At 36.3% G+C, this 23,186-nt stretch overlaps 2 protein-coding genes and 1 long non-coding RNA gene across 7 annotated transcripts in view; 2 read left to right on the forward strand and 1 right to left on the reverse strand.

Moving 5' to 3' along the window:
• The first annotated feature begins 331 nt into the window (after positions 1–331).
• LOC141643916 (uncharacterized) overlaps positions 332–23,186 on the forward strand; it is a 226,123-nt gene continuing 203,268 nt past the window's right edge. Inside the window, exons 1-12 of one of the 5 annotated variants that reach the window (XM_074453305.1) lie at positions 332–419; positions 542–687; positions 791–841; positions 942–1,117; positions 1,991–2,053; positions 2,144–2,255; positions 2,581–2,665; positions 2,758–2,809; positions 2,912–2,973; positions 3,053–3,168; positions 3,287–3,486; positions 4,101–4,222. In XM_074453305.1, coding sequence (XP_074309406.1) covers positions 555–687; positions 791–841; positions 942–1,117; positions 1,991–2,053; positions 2,144–2,255; positions 2,581–2,665; positions 2,758–2,809; positions 2,912–2,973; positions 3,053–3,168; positions 3,287–3,441 — 1,005 coding nt within the window. In that variant the 5' untranslated portion in view covers positions 332–419; positions 542–554 and the 3' untranslated portion in view covers positions 3,442–3,486; positions 4,101–4,222. The other 4 variants (XM_074453306.1, XM_074453304.1, XM_074453307.1 and 1 more) reach the window with 4 other exon arrangements.
• LOC141641802 (uncharacterized) lies at positions 5,249–6,298 on the reverse strand. The gene has a single exon (XM_074450449.1). It carries the CDS (start codon positions 6,296–6,298, stop codon positions 5,249–5,251), a length of 1,050 nt encoding a protein of 349 aa, XP_074306550.1.
• Positions 20,097–21,549, forward strand: LOC141631806 (uncharacterized). Its single transcript, XR_012537708.1, has 2 exons — positions 20,097–20,612; positions 21,349–21,549. It is a non-coding gene; the product is annotated as an uncharacterized LOC141631806 (long non-coding RNA).

The following is a 23,186-nucleotide window of genomic DNA, read 5'->3' on the forward strand; positions in this document are numbered from 1 at the left end:
TAAGGCAATTGTCATACGAGTCGTCATACAACCCGTAAAATCACAAGCAATTTTTTTATAAAAGCAAAAAAAAAATATTATGAAAGTAGAAGATGAAGACTTACGTAGAGTAGAACAACAACAATTTGGTTTTTTTTTTCTTTCTTAATTTTAGGTTTTGTATCCAGGGGGGATTGGATTTAGAAACTTGGGGGAGGAGTAGAGTATGAGATTCCAAGGGATTGAGGTGGATTGAGAAACCCTTGGGTTTCTAAATCCATTCCAAAAGTGGTCAACCAAACACTTGAATCGGTGATATCCATTCCATACCCCCCAACCAAACACCCCCTAAATTTATCGCGCAACTCTCTCTCTTTCTCCTCAATCATCATCTTTCCGATTGCAATCGAACATCCATTTTCCAAACCCTAATCATCCAGGTATTGTCGTCTATCGCTTTGTTAATTTATCTTTAATCTTAGCTCAATTGTTATAATTTTCATTGCAATAATCAAACCCTAAGATTTGCGAATTTTAATCCTATAATTTTTGTGAAATCAAGGTTATAATTTAGAATGATGCGAGAAGATGCTGATAATCGACGAGATGATATGTTAGTTGATGACCCCGATTTTCAAAACCCTAACCCTAATCAAGGAAATGCAATTGCCGATGAATTTAATGCTAATTATCTCAAAGTTAACTACGGTAAGATCCAGATTTTATACATTTTCCGTCTTTTTTTGATATAATTTTGGTTTTACTGTTTTCAGATGAGTATGAAATTTGACTTGTGTGTGTTATATTTCAGCGAAGTTGTTTCCGTATTCTGATATGTTCAAATGGATGTCTTACGGAAATGGTACGGTAATCATTTCGCGATACGTCATTTTGCTCTCGTAGTTTTCGGTTGTTTAATGTAATTCTGAAATCCTGAAATGCTGTGTTGCTGTATCTGGTAGATGGAAAGCATCCTTCATGTGATCAGTCATACTTTAGTAGAAGGGAATTTTCGTTCACATTGGATAGTGATATATATCTCCGCTATCAATCATTTAAGAGTGTTGCGGAATTTGAGAGCTCAGTCAAGGAGAAATGCCCCTTCAAAATCGATATCGGCCCTGTTTTCATTAATGATGTATGGTTTCTCTTCTTGGCTGTATTTTGAATTTTGGTGGTTGATATTATATTACTCATATCATTGTTTGATTATCATGTGTTACTTCTTATTGTTTGTGAGTTGTGACGGAAGCTACTTTTATGTGTCATGTATGTACCTGGTTTAGGAATGTTTTTACCGTACAGTATTTGGGTCTCTAACTAAGTTGTTAACTGAATCAGTACATTTGTTGAGGGAACTTCTAGTTGTAGTTGGCATATACTCCGTAGTTTGAATGTGTTCAATTTAAAGAAGGGTTTGGTTGCACCTGTAAGGAAGCGATAGAGTCACTTTATCTAAAGGAGGTTTATCTTAAAACAATTAGAAATAGGAGTCACTCCTTGTTTTAAAATCTGATCCACTCACCATTCTTTTGTCAATGTGGAACACTCAAAAATGGAAAAACATATAAAACATGTGCTCTTGAACAGAATGCTTTCTTACTTCAGTGCTGTCATTGAAATAAACCTGCTCCCATTACAGATTTTTTGGTGGACAATTTGGTGTAATTTTATGTCAACTTGGCCTTTTGATCTTCTATTGTGTTTTAGAGTTGTTTTTCAAACTGTATAAGCAAATTTTGTCACTGCCTGGTAATCATTTGATGAATTATCGGTGATAATAACGCCACACCAAAATATACTCTGCCACTCAAAACCCACCTTACAAAAGTCAAGTTATTAAAATAATGCTCTACATAGCGAGTGGCAGAGTACATTTCATCTTTGGCATGATCATTCCCTTGAATTACACCTGGTATTTTTGCAAAACATGATTACTGCAGCTTGCGTCTGAAAATTTGACCTATGGACTATTGCTGTCTAATTATCGTGTACTTGAACTTCTCTGCAGCCATCCAAGCGACACGCCTATGCACAAATTACTCCTGTGGAGAGAGAGCTCGTATTTGATATAGTATGATATGCAACTACTAAGCACTCTGTATCAGCCAACATATTGGGTAAATTAGTATGCCTTTTGCTTATGATTCATTTGATTTTGCAGGATATGACGGATTACGACGATGTCAGATTTTGCTGCTCTGGGGCTGACATATGTTGTGATTGTTGGCTTCTGATGACAGTTACTATTAAAGTTGTCGACACTGCTCTTAGAGGTATTTAACTTATAATGTGTATAATTTTCGACCTGTCATCTCTCTGCTGATATTCACTTTCTAAAAATCTATTACCTAGACTTTTGATTTTGCTAAGAACTGAGACGGCCTTAAATCTATGTATTATTGTATTAAAATGAAATGTTGTTTTCAGTTGTGCTTGTTCAATGAGATTTATGTATTACCAAAAAATTGATATTACTATTTGTGCTTTCATCCTCTAGAATTTTACTTTGGCAAGTGAATGTGATGTTTTCTGCATTATATGTGATTGTACTTGAGCATGTTACATCTCTGAAAATGTTACTATCGCTTTCGTATACAGATGATTGCGGTTTCAATCACATCCTTTGGGTATTCAGTGGTCGACGTGGTGTACATTGTTGGGTTTGTGATGCAAAAGCAAGAAGGTATAGAGACAAGTTGAAAATGATCTTGATGTTCGGTATTTCATGATATGAAGGAAAATCCTTAAATCTTGGGTGTCATACTTTCTTTGCAGGTTAACCAATGAACAAAGAGCTGCTATAACCGCTTATTTTCACGTGTATAAGGTGATTTATATCTTGCCAGATGGGCACCCATAGTTGCCTTGATTACTGGTTATACCTAGTAACTGTGAAAGACTTGCTTAGCCTGCTATGTTGTCTTGTCAGGGCAATGAGAACAGTCTGAAAAAGGTGTCTTTAGGTGGTCCTGCTCTTCATCCATTTCTTGCGTAAGTGTGCCTGCGATTATTTTTTGTTTTGGTTTCCTTACATTGATCTGTATCACAAATTCATATCTAATTTTTGCAGGAGATCGTACACTGAATATTTGAAAACTTTTTTTGAGGAGACATTCCTGTGTAGCCAGAAGCTACTATCATCGGAAGAGAGATATGAGAAAGTGTTGGACCTGATTCCTGATAAGTGTATGTGATTCAAATTCGAATTGGCTTGTTATCAATAATATTCCTATTGTCACTGACACTGGTTTGTTGCATTTCAGCCTTGTAGTCTTTCATCTATATTGTATATGGTGTATTGCAGCAGTTACTTCTGAGCTCCGAGGGAAACGGCAGAATAGTCGAAGATCTTCCATGAGTAAAGAAGATGTTAATGTGGTTCGATGGGGCCAACTAAAACAGCTTCTGCAATACAACAACAACAACAACAACAGCATCCGAGCCTTAATCCCAAAATGATTTGGGGTCGGCTGAAAACAGCTTCTGCAATCTGGGAAGCAAAAGGTACTGCTCTAGCTAGGGAAGCAAACATGATATTATAGGAGTATTTGTTTTTGGAGAAGTTCATGTACTCCCTCTGGTTTTTTGGATTCACAATTTTTGGTTCATAATGTGGAGAATTTTGGAAATTGATGCAAATCTAGAAAATTAGAGGGAGTAGATGCCAAGGCTGGGTGTAACAACTTTTGTGTTAAAGTAAATCTTGGGGCATGTTTCTGGTCGCATTTTTGGATCGAAACCAGGGCTGCTCCCATCCATTAACTTCATCAATGCATTGCAGAGTTATTTACCATTTTGTACAAGTGTGTGATCTATTCTTAATATAACCCAGAATTGTACACTTTAAAACAATATTGTATCATACTTCATGCCACTATAATTCAACAAGCAAAGTTAAACTTTCATGGAGCTGTAAAAATAGCCTGTTCTGAGCTTCCTTTGAATCTCTTTCACATGCGTAACATGAATCATTTCACCCTCTTTCTCTGTCCTTCAGTTTCTCATCTAGTGAGTGTTTCTAAATCATAACACTGATTACGTATTAGCTGAAGTGTTGATCAATAGATACCTGTCAAAAAGTTTTTATTAAGATTTGAGATGGGGGAATCACGTTTCAGGCACAGGGAATTCGTCGGTATGTTGAAGAGATTGTGTTCTCGTATGTCTACCCCAGGCTTGATATGGAGGTTTGTATTAAATTTTCTCTATGAAACAGAGTTATCTCAAGCTCTGAACATGTTTGGAAGTTTCTATTTCGAGTTTCGACTAATGAGTGAAACCTCGTTCTTACCTGAATTCTATTTCGACTAATGAGTTTTGATTTAACTCGTTTGTCTATAATTCTCTCTATATAAGAATCGCCTCCTTTGTCATGCTGATGCTTGTCAAGTTGAGGTGCATAAGACGAAGCTACCTCCTTGGACCTTCGATCATAATCCCAGGGCAAGTAAGCTAGATCCATGCACCAGTGCACCACTGTACAAGTTGACGGCAAGGATACCATGCATGAGTTTTAGGTTCAAACTCTTGTAAGATAATCCGTATGTTTTATTCAGTGTATAACTATGCTTAAAAAACAGTTTTTTTTACCTTGTTTTATCGCCTTCATGTATTGCATCAAGGAGTAAAATTACCCAGAAACTTGGAAAAAACGTCTCATTAAGTAACAATTACCCATCAAGGAGTTAGTTGTGGAATGCTCTACTGATATTGAATCCCAATTTATCAAAGCTCCGCAAAGCTGTTAATGGCTATACAAATCGCTTTGATTCCTAACTCTTGTGAATGATTCCTCACTTGGGAGGGGTCAACTCATTAAATTGCCCTCAGTACCCCGAAGGAGATTGCATCAACTGTCGATAGGGGATACTTCTAATCAACACCAAAAAAATTCATTAAATTGCCTCAATGACTGGTATTTACTTGCATTCGAAACCAGTGGCATTCAAATTGCCATATTGACATATTGACACCCCTATAGGCCTATACACACCAAGAAGAAAGCAAAAGGAAAAAAAAAAAACTAAAATTTGCGAATTTCCATTGGTTTGGCTCTGTAGTCCCTGGAATCTTCCTAGGTCTTCAAATTAAATTTGTTTTTTTTTTTTTTTTTTTTTTTTTGGCAGCAGTAAAAATGTTTATACCTAACTATCCATGGCTTGGCAAGCAAGATTATGGGCGACATTATTGAAAGACCTAGGAATGTAACTAAAAGCTAAACAATGAAAAGATGCAAAACAATCATAAATATCTCCCAAAACTGCCTTTAACAGGTGATGTGGTCGTTCCATCCCCGTAAGCTGCAATATGAGTGAAAGACAGTCGGATGAAATCTCCATATGTCGGAGTCCCCTCTCCCTAGCCCAAGAAAGCACCAATAGAACACCAAGACGGCAAGACCTTCAGCCTGCAAAGCTGATTCCGCTCTAATTCTCGTGGCCGTGTTGTAAAATTGATCCCCATTTTCAGACATAGCACTCCAACCAACTCCCGCCTTGGCCAGTCCCTTCCAACCCGCGTCCACCATTACTCGCACAGTTCCACAATCACCAATCCTACCCACAACACACACTGGGTTACTATTACGAACCCAATTTACACTCTCCCCCTCGAAAGACATAATATTCCCTTCTAGAATACATGAACCTTTTTTATCCTCAGAAATGGCTTGAAGTCCAGTATTCACAATTTGTAACCATAGGTTAAAAAACATCATAGGATGGAAATCCACATCGTTAAAAAGAAGTTTGTTACGAATACTCCAAATACACCACATTGTAGCTAGGAACCGCACCTGATGCTCCTCCCTATTATCACCCTTGTCCATAAACGATAGCCAATCAATAATCCATGCATCAATGCGCAAGAAGGAGTCATGATCAGTACGAATGCCAAGCTCAGAACTAGCCCACAATCTTCGAGATACAGGACAGTCCCGAAATAAATGTTCCATAGTCTCAATAGCCAAGTCACCCCCTCCACAAAGCTTACAACGCGTATCCACCTCAATATTTCGCTGCACGAAATTACTGCCCACGGAGAGAGAATTTGTAATAATCCTCCAAATGAGGAGCTTCCAAGTAGGGGGACCTGGCAATCTCCATAGTTTTTGTTTACAAAAGGTCCGGCCAACTCCAGTTAACCTCTCCTTATCCTTTTGTGATCCTTTTCGTTCCATATAGTTATGGAATAGGATGCCATAACCGCTTTTGACACTATATTGACCATCACTATTATGTAACCAATAGATTTCATCCTTTGTCTGCGACCTACAAATAGGTTTAGCGAGAATAGCTTGAACACTTTCATCCACCATCATAGTGCGTAGTAAATCTCCATTCCACGTAACTTTCCCACCATCATTACCCGATAATAACAGTCATTGACATACATATGCAAGTAATAACTTTACAGATCTAGAGACACTGCATAACCTTCACCAATTACAAACTTGTAGGAGTTGTAGCATACATTCTCATGTAAAATCTCCAAATCCTATATGGAGTACTACACTTTGTTAATATTTACCAGTTTACTGCAAAGCTACCATGCCCACAAGGCCACAACTATTGAGGAGGTTGGGTTATTTGAAGATAACATTTGGAAAACCTCTTTATAATTGAAGGGAGGGAACAAGCTTGTATGTATAAATGCATCAAAAGCTTCTACACCCCTAAACACAACCGCTACCTTAATAAGTCACTCATTAGCTTGTTAGGAGTACAAGTAAACCCTGAACATAACAATTGGCCATAATTGTTATTGTCACGTTTCTCCCCTCTTATTAGGGGCGAGTAAGACTTAAGTGTGGGGAATTTTGATATGTATTTATTTTGTCACGTTTCTCCCCTTTTTTCCATTCGTTTTGAACTGTTTCTACGCGTTTTAGCGCGACTTTGCTTGCATTTTAGTGTCCCGACCCCGTGCTCTATGAATTGTGTCTCATCTTGCAGGAATTGAGACGGAAATGAAGGCTCGGGAGCAAGTGAAGCGGTTTTGAAGGTTGAAATGGAGAAGAGGAGGAGAAAATGCCGAAGTAGCCTCCCAGCCGGTCTGTCGGCTGGGAACTCCCCTATCTGAGTCAAGGTTGATTTCTGAAGAAAATGTTGTAGAAGGTTCCCAGCCGGTAAGCCAACCGACAGTGGCCGGCTGGGAAGTCATGAATGATGAAGAAAATGGGAAAAAGCTTCAGGAGGCTCCCAACCGGCAGCCTGTCCACCGGCTGTGCATACCTGACTATGAAATTTCAAGAAAAATATATTAGAAGACTCCCAGTCGATGGGCCAACCGGCAACCGGTTCACCGGCTGGGATGTCGGTTGGTACACCGGCTTGGACCCATTTTAGACGATTTTCAGCCTTCTTTGTAATTTTACCCTAATTTTGTATGAACCTATATATAGCCCATTTGTAATTCATAGTTGACACACTATCCTAAATAAAACCCTAGCATTTAGCATCAAGTACTTAGATAATTAAAGCTTTAATCTTTCCACAATTAGTGCTTAATTACTCTCAAATTTTGTTAAATTCAACAACGGGTCTGGGCCGCACCCAAATGCAGGAGAGAGAGTCCGCTTCATAAGGTCAAGGAGGTTCCACTCTAAAACCAATTGGCAATAGAGGAAGTAGCCCCTTGCCTTATAAAGTGGTAATTCTTCTCCTCTTTTATCAATGTGGGACAACCCTCACATGTGGAACTTATGGGTTTCTTCACACTCCACTTCACATGTGAGACCCACTTTTCACACAGACTGGACAAATTCATTCAACTAAGCAACTTTGCTCGTCCAGCTGTAAACATGGCCCAGTATTAACTCAGACCGGACAAATTCAATTGAGCAATGCAAACTTTGGCCCATGAAACCCAGGTCTTTGGCCCATGAAACCCAGGTCTTTAGCCATGGGCTCTGATACCATGATAAGTTCCGTTATCGGGCCTGGGCCGCACCCGCATGGAGGAGAGAGAGTCCGGCTTATAAGTCCAAGGAGGTTCCATCCCAAAACCAATTGGCAATGGGTAGAGTAACTCCTTGGTTTATATGAAAGACAACTCTCTCCTTATTTTCCAATGTGGGATACTCACATGTGCCTTTATCATGGGTGAGCTGTATCTTGACAAATTTTCTTTAGTTATTAGTAGATCTAGTACTTTCATTAGTTTACATTTCATAATTGGGTTGTAATTTGAAGATTTGTGAAGACTACCTTTCATCTCATCAATCAAAGATTGCAACTTTGTTCCTTGTTGGTAAAATTCTCCTTCTAGTTCTTTCATATTTCAATTGTTTACATTTCATAGTTTGTTTAATTAGAGTATTTTACAACATGTCTTCTTCTATTTGTTTCATGTCAAAGTTTGTATCTTTTGTGCTTATAATTGTTAACATGTGTGAGTAATCCTCCACTAGGATGGAGGGGGATCTTGTGTGGTGTTGTAGGATGAGATTATGATATAGAAAAACTACAATTCTTGAATAAATGCTTACTAGTTTTATCATGCATGTAAGGTGTTTGTGTAAATGCTTGAATGAGAATTTCATTATTTACACTATCTTTTCTACTTGTTGGGTGAGTACTTGACTAGTAATTAGGAATTACATGATAAAATTGGGGGTTTAGTTAATTGGTGAGAGCTTAATCAATCTTAAACTTAGGATTAGTCTCACATCGAGAGGTTGTGTCTTTCCTTTGCATTTGCTCTTGAGTTTCGTTAATCTATATGCATTCTCATTCTTATCTACACAAATGAACCTGAACATACTAGTTCCCTCAATTATTATTTTAACCATTTAGTAATCGCCTTGTTATCAATTAATTTACTTTTAGTTTCGTTAACTAGTCTTAAAGTCAACCAACTCCCTTTGATTGAACTAAACTAGAGTCCAAACAAACAATCCTAGAGCCATAATAGTCGTCCTTTGGGTACGATTGTCGTAAGTACAACGACATCGTACACATTCGAGGTTGTATAAATAAAATTCTACACAAAGTTTTTGGCGTCGTTGCCGAGGACGTCGATATTGGATAGGATTATTTGTTTTCATTGCGAGTTCTTTTATTTGCTTGTTTTTACCTTCATTGTCCTAGTGCAACCTTGCATTAGGACCATTTGATCTTTGTTGAAACATATAGGATATATGTTTATGTTTTGATGATGTCAAGAGTGCTTTATTTTCTATATACTTGTTACGCGTAATTGTTTGTTTAGTCTTTTAGATTGGACTTACTAATCGCAAGCATTAAGGAATTGTGATAGAAGTATGATGCGTTTATATCATGATCAAGCCCTCAATCACGGATCAAGGTATTGCGAGATAGTGGAAGAATTATTCAAGCATTCAGGAGAAGATGAAGCTCAATTAAAGATTGATCAAGCTTGGATAAAGATTGATCAAGCTTGGATAATGAAGTAGCCTACACTCGAAGATCTCCTAACGAAGATTAAAATAGCGTAGGTGATTATCTCGTAATGGTAACGTAAGAATGGACTTTTTACATTGGTAAGGTTATGGCCTCACAGCTATAACATTACTTATATAAGAGCTCAATGTTATAGCTCTTCTACTATAACATTGAGATGTGAAGTTTATAAAAACACGACAAAATAGTTTTTAAATTGTTTTTGGAAAACCGTTTTTAAATGTTTTAGTAAAAGTATTTATTTTACAAGGGAGCTTATTTTAATATGAGTATGGTTTTACTATTAGCTTATAATTAGTAATTATGATTGAATCAACTTATAAGTTGAGGCATCTTGCTAATTAGGGTTTCTAGTTTCTACATACTCTAAAAACTCTAAACCTAATTTATCTTACCTAGGGTTTTCGTGAAAAAGGAATGGGCTTATGAGTCGTTTCTTTCTCATACACGGTTACTCTTTGTACAAGTTAGGGTTTTGTGTAAATCTTTATAATATTTGATTAGAGATTTAATATCTCTTTTATATTATTTTGATTTATTATTTCCTAACTTTTAAGATATTATTTTTGTAAAGATAGAAGAAAAAGATTGAGTAAATCTTTAAAATAATATTTGATTAGAGATTTGTTATCTCTTTATTATTTGATTTATTCTTTTCTATTTTATAAAAATATTAGGGATGAATAGTGTTGTGTGAATAGTACCCGTGAATAGTGCCACGTGAATAGTAAACGTGAATAGTAATTTCCTTCTTACACAATAAGTCTTTGCTTGGATAAGGGTTAAGGTATTAAAATAATATTTGTTAGAGATTTCTTTATCTCCTTATATTATTTTTCCTAATCTCCAAGATATTGGTGAGTTGTTAAGATAGGAAAATATTATTTATTAAGGCAAGTCTTGGAAAAGAATTAAGGAAAGATTTAACCTAATTCCTTCTTGCTTTACAAGACACCACACGGCATCTAAGGTTTTTAATAAACCGAAACCCTTACTCCTCTTTTACTATAAATACTCTATACTTTACATCTTTAAAAGTTAAGACCTTTGAGCATAACTTTCATATATTTTCACAAAACAAAAACCGTGTTTTAAAGCAAGAAAACCGTTTTGTTTATTTTCGAAAAAGGTCGTGTGATTTATAAACTTGTGCATTCGTTCTTATTGTTATCGTTATAAGATAATAGTGCTTATTTGATTTCTTACTCGTTCATTAACGTGAACTTTTAGTAGAATCATTAGTACTTTCTTATTAGCGTAAGTTAGTCACTCGAGTATTTAACGGTACTCATTGAGTTACAGCTATAGTTAGTTGTACGAGTTGGGTTAGTAAATTTGTAATCCGGAGAAAGGTACTAAATTTATTAATCGAGAATAGTGGACGTAGGTTTCGACTTGTGAAACTGAACCACTTCAAAAATCCGTGTGTCTCCTCTTGTTTCGTTCTTTCGTTTACTTTGCTTACAATCGTTCATTGATTAGTTACAGTTTAATCAATAAACTTTAAATAATCAATTACATACGCACAATCGAAAAAGCTTTAAAAAGTTTTAAATCCTCAATTCACCCCCCTCTTGAGTATTTTGGATCAATAGACTCTTCAATTGGTATCAGAGCCTCGTGCTCTTGATTGCCTAACCGCAAAGAGGCTGATCTATCTTGTTTTTCATTTATCTTACAGTTTTATATTCCGCTGCCTATCACGTGATAAATGGATTCCAAATATCTCAAGTGTCCCATCTTTGATGGGAAGAATTATGGATTGTGGAAAAACATGATGACTCACTATGTGAAAGGACACGATTGAGAGTGCTGGAGGATTATTCAAAACGGACCACACAAAATTCTTGTTGCATCCGAGGAAGGCACTACCTATGAAAAGAAAGAAGAGGACTATGTCGAGGTCGACTACAAGAAGGCCGAGAAAAACTCCAAAGCAATAAGTCTCCTGCAAAAAGGAATGACCTCTACTGAGTTTGATCGGTTCTCTTCTTGTTCCACGGCCAAGGAGATATGGGATGGGCTCGAATTAGCTTATGAAGGTACTTCCATTGTTAGGAAGCACCGAATTGATTTGCTTATGCAAAAATATGAGCTATTCATTATGGAGCCTAATGAGTCCTTAGATAGCATGTCTGCAAGGTTTTCAAGCATCATAAACGAACTGAAAAACCTAGGTAGGAAATTCAGTACTGAGGACATTGCTAGAAAGGTTCTTAGAAGCCTTACTAAGAAGTGGCGTGCTAAAGTCACTGCAATGGAGGAATCACGAGATTTTGAAACCCTATCATATCAAGAACTCATAGGTGCTCTCATGGCCCATGAAATTACTCTTAACAAAGACGACGCAGAACCAAGTCGCAATAAGAGTATGGCTTTAAAGAGCGAAGAAGTGGACTCTGACCTAGAGGATGAAACTGTCTTGTTTGCACGACGTTTTAAAAATAAAATTTTTCGAAATAAACAAACAAAATCATCCTATAACAACAATAACAACAAGTCATTCAACAAAAAGGTTAATGACTCAAAGTCGTCCTTCGCAAATAGAGGTTGCTTCAAGTGTGGAGAATCTGGTCACATGATCAAAGATTGTCCAACATGGGAGAAGATTAAGGACAAGACAAAACGTGAGAAGACAAAGAGAGAATTCAAGCAAGTTATGATGGCTTCGTGTTGGGGAGACCTTGACTCAGAAGATGACGAGGAATCTGAAGACAACGAAGTAGCAAACCTTTGTCTTAGCAGTGTTAGTCTTGACCTAATCTCCGACAGTGACGATAAAAGCACAAATTATCACTCAAACTATTGCTTTCTTGGAGAATCAGACGAAGACGATGATGAAGAGGTAAGTTACCTTGAGCTTAAGAAACGTGTTAGGAAATTGTCTAAAAGTGCTTTAATTGAATTTTTTGAACAATCTCTTGATAAGTGTCACGAACAGGATCTGGAATTAAAAGATCTAAAGGAACAGATTCTCGAAATTGCGGAAGAGAATCACACTCTCAAGACTAAAGCTAAGAAGTTGAAATCTAAGGTTACAGCTGAGAAAGCTACAACATTAGATTCTACTAAGGCTGAAAAGAAGGAATTAGAGTCCAAGGTTATAGCTAATGAAGCTATAACTTCTGACCTAAAGCTTAACATCAAGCATCTTCAAGCCAAAGTTATAGCTAATGAAGGTATAACTTTAAAACTTAGAAAAGTCAAAGAACTTTTGGAAACTAAGGTCACATCTAATGAAGAAGTGATCCTAGACCAAAAGAAAGAGATAGATTCTCTTTCAAAGCAATTGAAAGAATCTAAGACCGATATGATCAACGTTAAGAAACAACACACTGATGTCGTGTTCATTCTTAATAAATGATTCCAAGACTTTCGTGATAACTTCAAAAAGGACAATAATGTAGATCACACGAAATGTCAAGAGGAAATCAAAACCCTAAAAGACCTACTTCTACATGCTAGAAAGGTCCATGACAAGTGGGAAGGTAGCACAAAAGTCCTAAACTTCCTAACCGAACAATCTGACAATAATATGAAGATGGGGTTAGGACATGAGTGCTACAGCCGTAGAGATCACTCTAAATGCAAATCAACACCTTCGGATTTTGATTTTAGAAAAAGGAAGTATGCTGATCTTCCTGAATATTTGATTTGCAATTACTGTGGTCATACGGGTCACATCCAAATCAATTGTGTCAAAAAGGCTCATGACTTACGAAAGAATGTCGAACATGCTAAAACTGTTGACACAGTTGTCGAGGATAAGGAAACCCCCACTAACGAACCTAACGAAGAAAGGAACAATAAATTTCGTTGGTTCTATGACATGACCTTTGACTACTCTAAGAAACCTAGCACTTCACAAAGCCCTTGTAAATCTCAACCTAGTAAACCTATTCACAAGGCAACTAGTCTAGAGAGACCTAAAGAAATTCCGAGACCTAGAGAAGTTCCGAGACCTAGAGAAAACCCTAACCCTAGAACTCCTCCCAAGCCAAAAGTTAGAAAAACGGTTATTAGACAAGTCTGGATTCGAAAGGATCTAGTTTATAGAATAATTAATCATAAGGGACCCAACTTAGCTTGGGTACCTAAAAACTGTATCTAATCCTTTATGCAGGAAGAGGTGAAAGAAAACAATCAATGGTATCTTGAGAGTGGATGCTCGAGACACATGACCGGAGATAAGAATCTGTTTCTTTCACTTAATCCCTTCAACGGAGGAAAAGTGACGTTCGGGGACAACAAAAAGGGAAAAGTAATCGGCGTTGGAAAAATCGGAATCTCTAAGTCTCACGCAATAAGTGACGTTTATCTCGTAGACGGCCTAAAACACAACTTTCTAAGCATATCTCAACTATGTGACAAAGGTAACAAAGTAGTTTTTCATACTGATAGTTGTCGCATTATTATTGAAGGAACTATCAACGTTATTCTTGAAGGCCACCGAAAAAGGAATGTTTATATGGTAGATTTAAATGCTGTGCCTACTAACTCTTTTTCATGTATGAAAGTTACACTTGATGATCCTTGTTTATGGCATAAACGATTCGATCACATTAGCTCGCTAACCTTGAATAAACTCAAGAAGTGGGACTTGGTTGAAGGGTTGCCTAAGATCAAGTTCGACCAAGAAAAGATGTGTGACACATGTGCTAGGTGTAAACAAGTAAGATCATCGTTCAAACCTAAAAGAGTAGTGAGCACAAATGAAGCCTTGGAACTAGTACACATGGATTTATGTGGACCTATGAAGGTAAGGAGTAGAGGAGGATCAAGGTACGTCTTTGTTCTTGTAGATGACTACTCAAGGTATGTATGACCTATCTTTCTTCATTCAAAAGACGAAACTTTTGATGAATTTGATTGTCTTATGAAACGTGTTCAAAATAAATATAAGACTAATCTAGTATCCATTCGTACGGATCATGGCACCGAATTTGATAATCAAACCTTTATAGAATATTGTAGAGTTAATGGTGTAGGGCATAACTTTTCTGCACCAAGAACTCCGCAACAAAACGGTGTCGTTGAACGTATGAATAGAACCTTAGAAGATATGGCACGTACAATGCTCTTGTGTAGCGGTTTACCTCGTAACTTTTGGGCTGAAGCCATTAGTACTTCTTGCTACATCCATAATCGTGCTATGATCCGACCTATCCTTAAGAAAACCCCCTATGAACTCCTTAGAGGTCGAAAACCTAATATCTCCCATCTTCGCTGTTTTGGGAGTAAATGTTTTGTACATAATAACAGTAAAAACCGTTTAAGTAAATTCGACCCTAGGAGTGATGAGGCGATTTTTGTAGGATACTCAGATCATAGCAAGGCTTACAAAGTATTCAATAAGAGAACTCTCTGTATTGAAGAAAGTGTCCACGTTATCTTTGATGAAGATAACATGTTCGATAAGCCTTTACAGGATGAGGAAGAAGACTTGGATGAACCCGACTTTCGTCTTTCAAGAGACGATCCCCCGGATTTGGAATTAGAGTATAATGAAATTGAGGGAATAAACGATGAACTCGATCGTTCCTCAAAAGACAAAAAGGAGAAGGACAAAGTTATAGTTGATGATACTATAACATCGACTCAAAATAAGAACTCCCAAACCAATGTTATAGATGATGTTACTGTAACATTGAATCCAAATCAAAGTGGAGAGCCCGAGGTTATAATCGGCTCAAATACAACACCCGGATTGGATTCAGGGGGAACTTCCTCTAATTCCGAGCCAAATGAAGTCGGGTCAAGCTCAAATAACGAGGAAGAACCAAGTACTTCGACAAAGTGGAAATACAAGAACTCACACCCCATGGACAATATTCTTGGGAATATTAAGAAGGGTGTTCAAACAAGACGTTCCTTAAACAACTTCTGCTCTTTCTACTCTTTCCTATCCATGATCGAACCAAAGAACATCAATGAAGCTCTTCTTTGAATCAGATTGGATTATAGCTATGCAAGAAGAGCTTCAACAGTTCGAAAGAAACAAGGTTTGGCATTTAGTTCCTAGACCAAAAGATCGGACAGTTATTGGAACACGGTGGGTCTTCCGGAATAAATTAGATGATGCCGGAGTCATTGTCAGAAATAAGGCTAGATTGGTGGTTCAAGGATATAATCAACAAGAAGGAATAGATTATGACGAGACTTTACTTTTGTTGCTCGTCTTGAAGCTATTAGACTTCGATAGCATTCGCCGCACACAAAGGAATGAAGCTCTTCCAGATGGATGTCAAGACGGCATTCTTGAACGGTTATCTACAAGAAGAAGTCTTCGTTGAACAACCCCCTGGTTTTAAGAATATCAAATTTGAGGATCACGTGTTCAAATTGGATAAAGCCCTATACGGATTGAAGCAAGCACCTAGGGCTTGGTACGACAGATTATCTAAGTTTCTACTTGACAGTGGATTTAGTAGAGGATCCGTCGACAAAACCCTATTTCTAAAAACTGAGGGTTCTGACCTTTTGGTTGTTCAAATATACGTCGATGATATCATCTTTGGATCGACAAATCGAAGCCTATGCAAATACTTTTCTGAGTTGATGACTTCCGAGTTCCAGATGAGTATGATGGGAGAATTGAAATTCTTCCTAGGTCTGCAGATACAACAAATATATGACGGCATTAAGATCCATCAACAGAAATACATCAAAGAGTTGATTCGGAAATTCGGGATGGAAAATTCACACGCTATGCCTACTCCAATGGTCGAGAACAAGAAATTGACATTGGATGAAAACGGTAAATCAGTTGATGAAACTACTTACCGTGGGATGGTTGGATCACTGTTATATTTGACCGCAAGTAGACCTGATATTATGTTTAGCGTATGCGTTTGTGCGAGATATCAATCGTCTCCCAAAGAATCGCATATGACGGCCGTAAAACGAATTTTACGTTACTTGATTGGAACGGCCAACTTATACCTATGGTATCCAATGGAGTGCAATTTTGATCTAGTCGGTTATTCCGATGCCGACTACGCAGTATGTTCTCTAGACAGGAAAAGCACGTCGGGTGTCGCCACTTTTATCGGACCATGTATCATCACGTGGGGTTCGATGAAACAAAATTCGGTTGCTCTCTCAATCTTTGAAGCCGAATATATTCTTCTGCAGGACTGGTATGTACTCAACTTTTATGGCTTAAGCAACAATTACGTGATTATGGTGTTGACGTAGGATGTATTCCTATTTTATGTGATAATACTAGTGCGATAATTATTTCTAAAAATCCCGCACAACATTCACGTACCAAACATATTGAAATAAGACACCATTTTATTAGAGACCATGTTGAGAAGGGGAATATAAAACTTGAATTTTGTAGTACTGAAAAACAATGGGCAGATATTTTGACAAAATCATTAGCTAGAGAACGATTTGAGACTTTACGGTTGGAAATTGGTTTAATCGGTGGCACCTAAACTATCATAATTATTTCCTAACCGTATGAGTGGCTAGTTAAGATGAGATTATATGACTGTGTTCGTATTTTCCGTTGCAAGTACATTCTTATATAGTATTTTATTATTTTATGAGAATATTCCGTTTGCTAGTCTATTATATTTTGTGCTGTATACAAACCATAACTCTTGTTCATCACATATACATTCTAAGGTTTAGAGATTCATAAACCAATGACATTCATGATTGGTTTGATTTAGGATGTGAGTAGTACTCCTTACATGGCATGTAACATCAAATTGCATAAGCATGAAATTTGTCTCTTATTACCTGTATACACTCGGGTTTGTGGTGGTTACACATGTGGAGAGGCGATCCTTCCTTTACGTTTTACCTACTAACCTCACATTAGCCAAATTTGCCTTGTTTTGACCCATTTATTCAACTACATTCCATATGGCCTACCCTTGTCAAGCTAGTCTTGTTGGTATTTTTGGAAGTTTTGTTGTGGTCAATTTGGTTGGTGTTGTGATGAATATTGGAAGGAAGGAAGAAAAAGATGAACTAAAAAAAAAAAAAAAAAAAATATACGAAAAAAAGAGGAGAAAAATGATACTATAAAAGATAGAAAGGCAAAAATCTCTTATTACTCCTATTCTTATTCATTTTCATATTACTTGAGGAGAAGTACTTGTTGATGTGAGTGAGTGTTTGCCATACTTGACATGGTGTATCATCTTTCATGTTGGGTTGGAAAGTGGAATATGGTTACTTTTGGTTGTGATCGGTGCTAGCTTGGCTTTTACCTCCACATATCCAAATTATTTTGCCCCTTCTTACCCAATTACCTCACCCCACATTCATATGTAAGTCCTCGGCATGTGTTTTGGACCTCGATAGGTTGGAGTGTATATGTACGGTTACTAAAGATATCTATCATGTTAGATTGCATGCATGCTTTTGTAGGTCGTAGTTAGGTGAGTGACTAATTTTCTTCTCTCCTACAAAATCTCTATTCATCTTGGTTTGTATTACACCCTCTATATTTAGAGATTGCTTATGTTGAAATCGTTCTTATACTATAATATGTGCTTTGATTAATATTTCTTGCCTCGGTTGATATCATTCTAGTCGTTTTATATCTGTTCTCGTCTTTTCGATGATGTCAAGAGGGGGAAGAAGTAACCATGATTCAGTATATGCCTAAGCTTGCTCCTTGTCAAGACCGATTGTTTCTTAAAGTCCTTAAAGCTTTGGTATTGAATATAATTGTTTGATCTTGCGTTGATCTTTATCTATAAAGATAACGGTATTATATTGAGGGGGAACTACATACTTAGTCACAATTTTAGGAGACTTGCCATCATAAAAAAGGGGGAATTTGTTGAACCATATAGGATATATGTTTATGTTTTGATGATGTCAAGAGTGCTTTATTTTCTATATACTTGTTGCGCGTAATTGTTTGTTTAGTCTTTTAGATTGGACTTACTAATCGCAAGCATTAAGAAATTGTGATAGAAGTATGATGCGTTTATATCATGATCAAGCCCTCAATCACGGATCAAGGTATTGCGAGATAGTGGAAGAATTATTCAAGCATTCAGGAGAAGATGAAGCTCAATTAAAGATTGATCAAGCTTGGATAAAGATTGATCAAGCTTGCATAATGAAGTAGCCTACACTCGAAGATCTCCTAACGAAGATTAGAATAGCGTAGGTGATTATCTCGTAATGGTAACGTAAGAATGGACTTTTTACATTGGTAAGGTTATGGCCTCACAGCTATAACATTACTTATATAAGAGCTCAATGTTATAGCTCTTCTACTATAACATTGAGATGTGAAGTTTATAAAACACACGACAAAATAGTTTTTAAATTGTTTTTGGAAAATCGTTTTTAAATGTTTTAGTAAAAGTATTTATTTTACAAGGGAGCTTATTTTAATATGAGTATGGTTTTACTATTAGCTTATAATTAGTAATTATGATTGAATCAACTTATAAGTTGAGGCATCTTGCTAATTAGGGTTTCTAGTTTCTACATACTCTAAAAACTCTAAACCTAATTTATCTTACCTAGGGTTTTCGTGAAAAAGGAATGGGCTTATGAGTCGTTTCTTTCTCATACACGGTTACTCTTTGTACAAGTTAGGGTTTTGTGTAAATCTTTATAATATTTGATTAGAGATTTAATATCTCTTTTATATTATTTTGATTTATTATTTCCTAACTTTTAAGATATTATTTTTGTAAAGATAGAAGAAAAAGATTGAGTAAATCTTTAAAATAATATTTGATTAGAGATTTGTTATCTCTTTATTATTTGATTTATTCTTTTCTATTTTATAAAAATATTAGGGATGAATAGTGCTGTGTGAATAGTACCCGTGAATAGTGCCACGTGAATAGTAAACGTGAATAGTAAACGTGAATAGTAATTTCCTTCTTACACAATAAGTCTTTGCTTGGATAAGGGTTAAGGTATTAGAATAATATTTGTTAGAGATTTCTTTATCTCCTTATATTATCTTTCCTAATCTCCAAGATATTGGTGAGTTGTTAAGATAGGAAAATATTATTTATTAAGGCAAGTCTTGGAAAAGAATTAAGGAAAGATTTAACCTAATTCCTTCTTGCTTTACAAGACACCACACGGCATCTAAAGTTTTTAATAAACCGAAACCCTTGCTCCTCTTTTACTATAAATACTCTATACTTTACATCTTTAAAAGTTAAGACCTTTGAGCATAACTTTCATATATTTTCACAAAACAAAAACCGTGTTTTAAAGCAAGAAAACCGTTTTGTTTATTTTCGAAAAAGGTCGTGTGATTTATAAACTTGTGCATTCGTTCTTATTGTTATCGTTATAAGATAATAGTGCTTATTTGATTTCTTACTCGTTCATTAACGTGAACTTTTAGTAGAATCATTAGTACTTTCTTATTAGCGTAAGTTAGTCACTCGAGTATTTAACGGTACTCATTGAGTTACAGCTATAGTTAGTTGTACGAGTTGGGTTAGTAAATTTGTAATCCGGAGAAAGGTACTAAATTCATTAATCGAGAATAGTGGACGTAGGTTTCGACTTGTGGCGAACCACTTCAAAAATCCGTGTGTCTCCTCTTGTTTCGTTCTTTCGTTTACTTTGCTTACAATCGTTCATTGATTAGTTACAGTTTAATCAATAAACTTTAAATAATCAATTACATACGCACAATCGAAAAAGCTTTAAAAAGTTTTAAATCCTCAATTCACCCCCCTCTTGAGTATTTTGGATCCATAGACTCTTCAATCTTGTGTTTTGAGTGCATGAATATGTGCTATATCGGACTTCTCCTCCCTCTTGATCGCGAGATTGAGAGAAATTTTCGGGAAAGAAGACGACAAGTTCTTTCGGCAATACGAAGATCTCCACCCTTTGTCAACCCACCAAATACACTACCTTCCACAATTGCGTCTCTAGGTCCACCACCCTCTTCTTCCACCCTAAACCCATCAACATTCCAACAAACCCAATCCCCTCTCCCATAAACTCACCCACCCACTCACATCATACCAACAACACCGACTCACCTAGATCACCAAATACTCCAAAATCTCCAATAAACAACCCCATAGACGACGACATTATAAACCATTTATAAACAACCCATTTATTAGGAAGAAGATTGTTTGGACGCTCCAGTTAAGACTTTCTTTGCATAGCTGAAGTTTGTTCCGTTTATGAGGGTCGACTGCTGCGTAAGTTTGGAGCCTAGTCACAAGCTACCAAATTGGCGTAAGTTTTCCATATCTTACTAATCATTTGTTTTATATTTTTTTGATCAAATTAAATTATAGATCTGGTTTAGTTGTGGAAGTATTGGTTTTATCACCTGTTTTCCTAAGAGATAACCCCAGAAAAAGGAGACAGACACCTAAACTGTCAGTTTTTTTTTCCGTTAAGGAACTCCACTATTAAAGTTTATGGTTAAAGATTGATAGGTTAGGGGCCAGTTTTCCTTGATAGTAAACTCTAATGTGATAGTATAAGGCCTTCTCTTGGTGTTAGTTCATTACCCCAATTCAAATCCCGTTTATGTGCATTTTAGTCCTCCTTGTATGCATTCTCTCAGCACTCCTATAAATGAGTGGAAATTTTAAACAAACTCTGTTAAAGCTTACAGTACTTGACTAAAGTAACTATGAAGCATTTGATAGTTACTTACTTTTCTTTGATGTTTTTTTTTTAAATTGTATTTTACCTTTTAAGTACCACTTATTTTTTTTTTCTATCCATATTGTATACGGTTTATTTTATCTTTTGGGGACTTGAGAATTCCGTATTTCTGATGAATTATTGGTTGTACCTGTATGTGTGAGAATTAGTTTAAATGGGGACTTGAGAATTTTGTATTTCTTCGATTTCCATCCTTCATTAAAGTAGGTTAATTTCTTTTGCTACCCCTTTGGCGGCCTTTCTTGTTGCTTAGCTTCTAAAATTAACCCAACCTGTTGATCTACTTTTTGTTTAGGTAAGGAAGCGGAGCTTAATGGATGCCGCTTCTGCCGTCCTATAATTAATCATCCTCGTGAAAGGGTTGCTAATTTAATATTAGACCCATATAGTCGTCATTTTTAGTGTGTAATAAGCAAATATGAATTCCTACTTTTTAGGCTTTGAACTTATTTGTATGAATATTTTAATTAATAACTTGTAGTAACTGGTGTTGTGAGCTTGACATTTAGGGTCTGTTTGGATAAGAGGATTTGGAGGGAAAGAGAGAGGAGGGAAAGGAAGGGATGATAAATCCTTTGTTTGGTTAGCAAAATGGAGGTGGAGGGATTTTGAGGGGATGGAAAATGAATCCCTCCACTTCCCCCCTCCAAGCCAAATTATTTCCTCTCCAACAAAGGCAAGATTTGGAGGGAAAATGACCTCCTCCATTCTCCCTCCCCTTCCCTTCCATCCCTTTCTCTTCCCTCCTTCTCCCTCCCCTCCCTTTCCCTCCACTTTTGCTATCCAAACACACCCTTAAAGTTGTGGTTGAATTCTGTCGTACTTTTCAGTGAGATCTTCCTTGGTACGTTTCCGTTGAAGTTGTGGTTGAATGCTGTAGGTATCAGTGGCGTATCCAGGATTTGAGTAAAGGGGGGGCACAGTAAGAAAAAAAAAATTTGCGGACAACATTTATACATTAAAATTCAAATATCGTCTTTTTTTTTTAAATTTTTTTTTGTTTTTTGTTTTGTCACGTGAGAGACGCGCCCTCACTTCCCCCCCCCAACAAAATCCGCCCCTGGTAGGTATACGCTGCATTTTTTTCAATCAAGTTAAATGAATGAAAGGCAATAGAGCAAAAATAAGCAGCATTTCTCGGTTAATTTATGCATACTTCATATACTGTATATCTGCTAATGTATATGGGATATGCAGCATATACGGGTTAAGTGGTTAATGTTAAACATTTGTTACCATCTAATGCATTGTAAATTTTTGTTAATCAGCATATACTGGTTAAGTGGTTAATCTTAAACATTTGTTACCAACTAATGCATTTGTTAAGGTTAATTTAACTACTCACGTCTTATCACGTCTTATCTTTTGCAAATACAGTAATAGCTAATTTCATGTAATTATTTTTGTCGATCACTTCAGGTTTTATCCAAAACAAATCCAAATGCCAAAACCATTTTTACTTCAGCTAGTCTTACTATAGATGGATATAGCTAAAGACGGGTCAAATAGCTTGAAAATGGTGACATTTTTTTTTCCTCCACCACCCCGCTTGTTGCTTATCCTATTATAAATGTGGTATTGTATTTCGTCCGTCTTTAATTATAAACGGATATGTGCTGTCTATAATGAGATTTTATGTTTTTACTTACTTGTTATTCAACTTTAGCTGAAATTTTTACGAACTTCCTATTATACAAGTTTTTTCGACAATGACGGGGAATGCTATAAGAGCATCTCCAATGGTTAAGTAAAAGGACTTACTTGCAAATAAAAAAGTTTTCAAACTACTTGCTTAATCATTGGAGCACTTTACATGTAATAGCTTAAATTGTGCTAGTAGCTCAAATGTGCCTACAAGAAAAAATCTACCAATTAAAACAACACTTGAATATTTTTAATTTTTATTTTCGAGGTAAAATAAGTAAATGTATTAATTAAAAGGGTGTTGTGGAAGGTAGTTGACATATGGTGCATTTAAGCCACAACACTAAGCTAGTAGCTTACTATTGTAGTAGTTTGTAGCTTAAAAATATTCTAGTTTGAAAATCTTATGTGGCAAAGGTAAGCTACTAGCAACTAGCATAATTTGTGCTTACGTAAATAATTACTTGGTATTACAATAATCTTTATATA

Source organism: Silene latifolia, chromosome 2 (assembly GCF_048544455.1).
Source record: "Silene latifolia isolate original U9 population chromosome 2, ASM4854445v1, whole genome shotgun sequence".
NCBI lineage: Eukaryota > Viridiplantae > Streptophyta > Magnoliopsida > Caryophyllales > Caryophyllaceae > Silene > Silene latifolia.

What these genes read in the sequence shown, in the direction of transcription:
- LOC141641802 (XM_074450449.1), bottom strand. Translation starts at nt 6,298, where the DNA reads ATGGTGGATGAAAGTGTTCAAGCTATTCTCGCTAAACCTATTTGTAGG.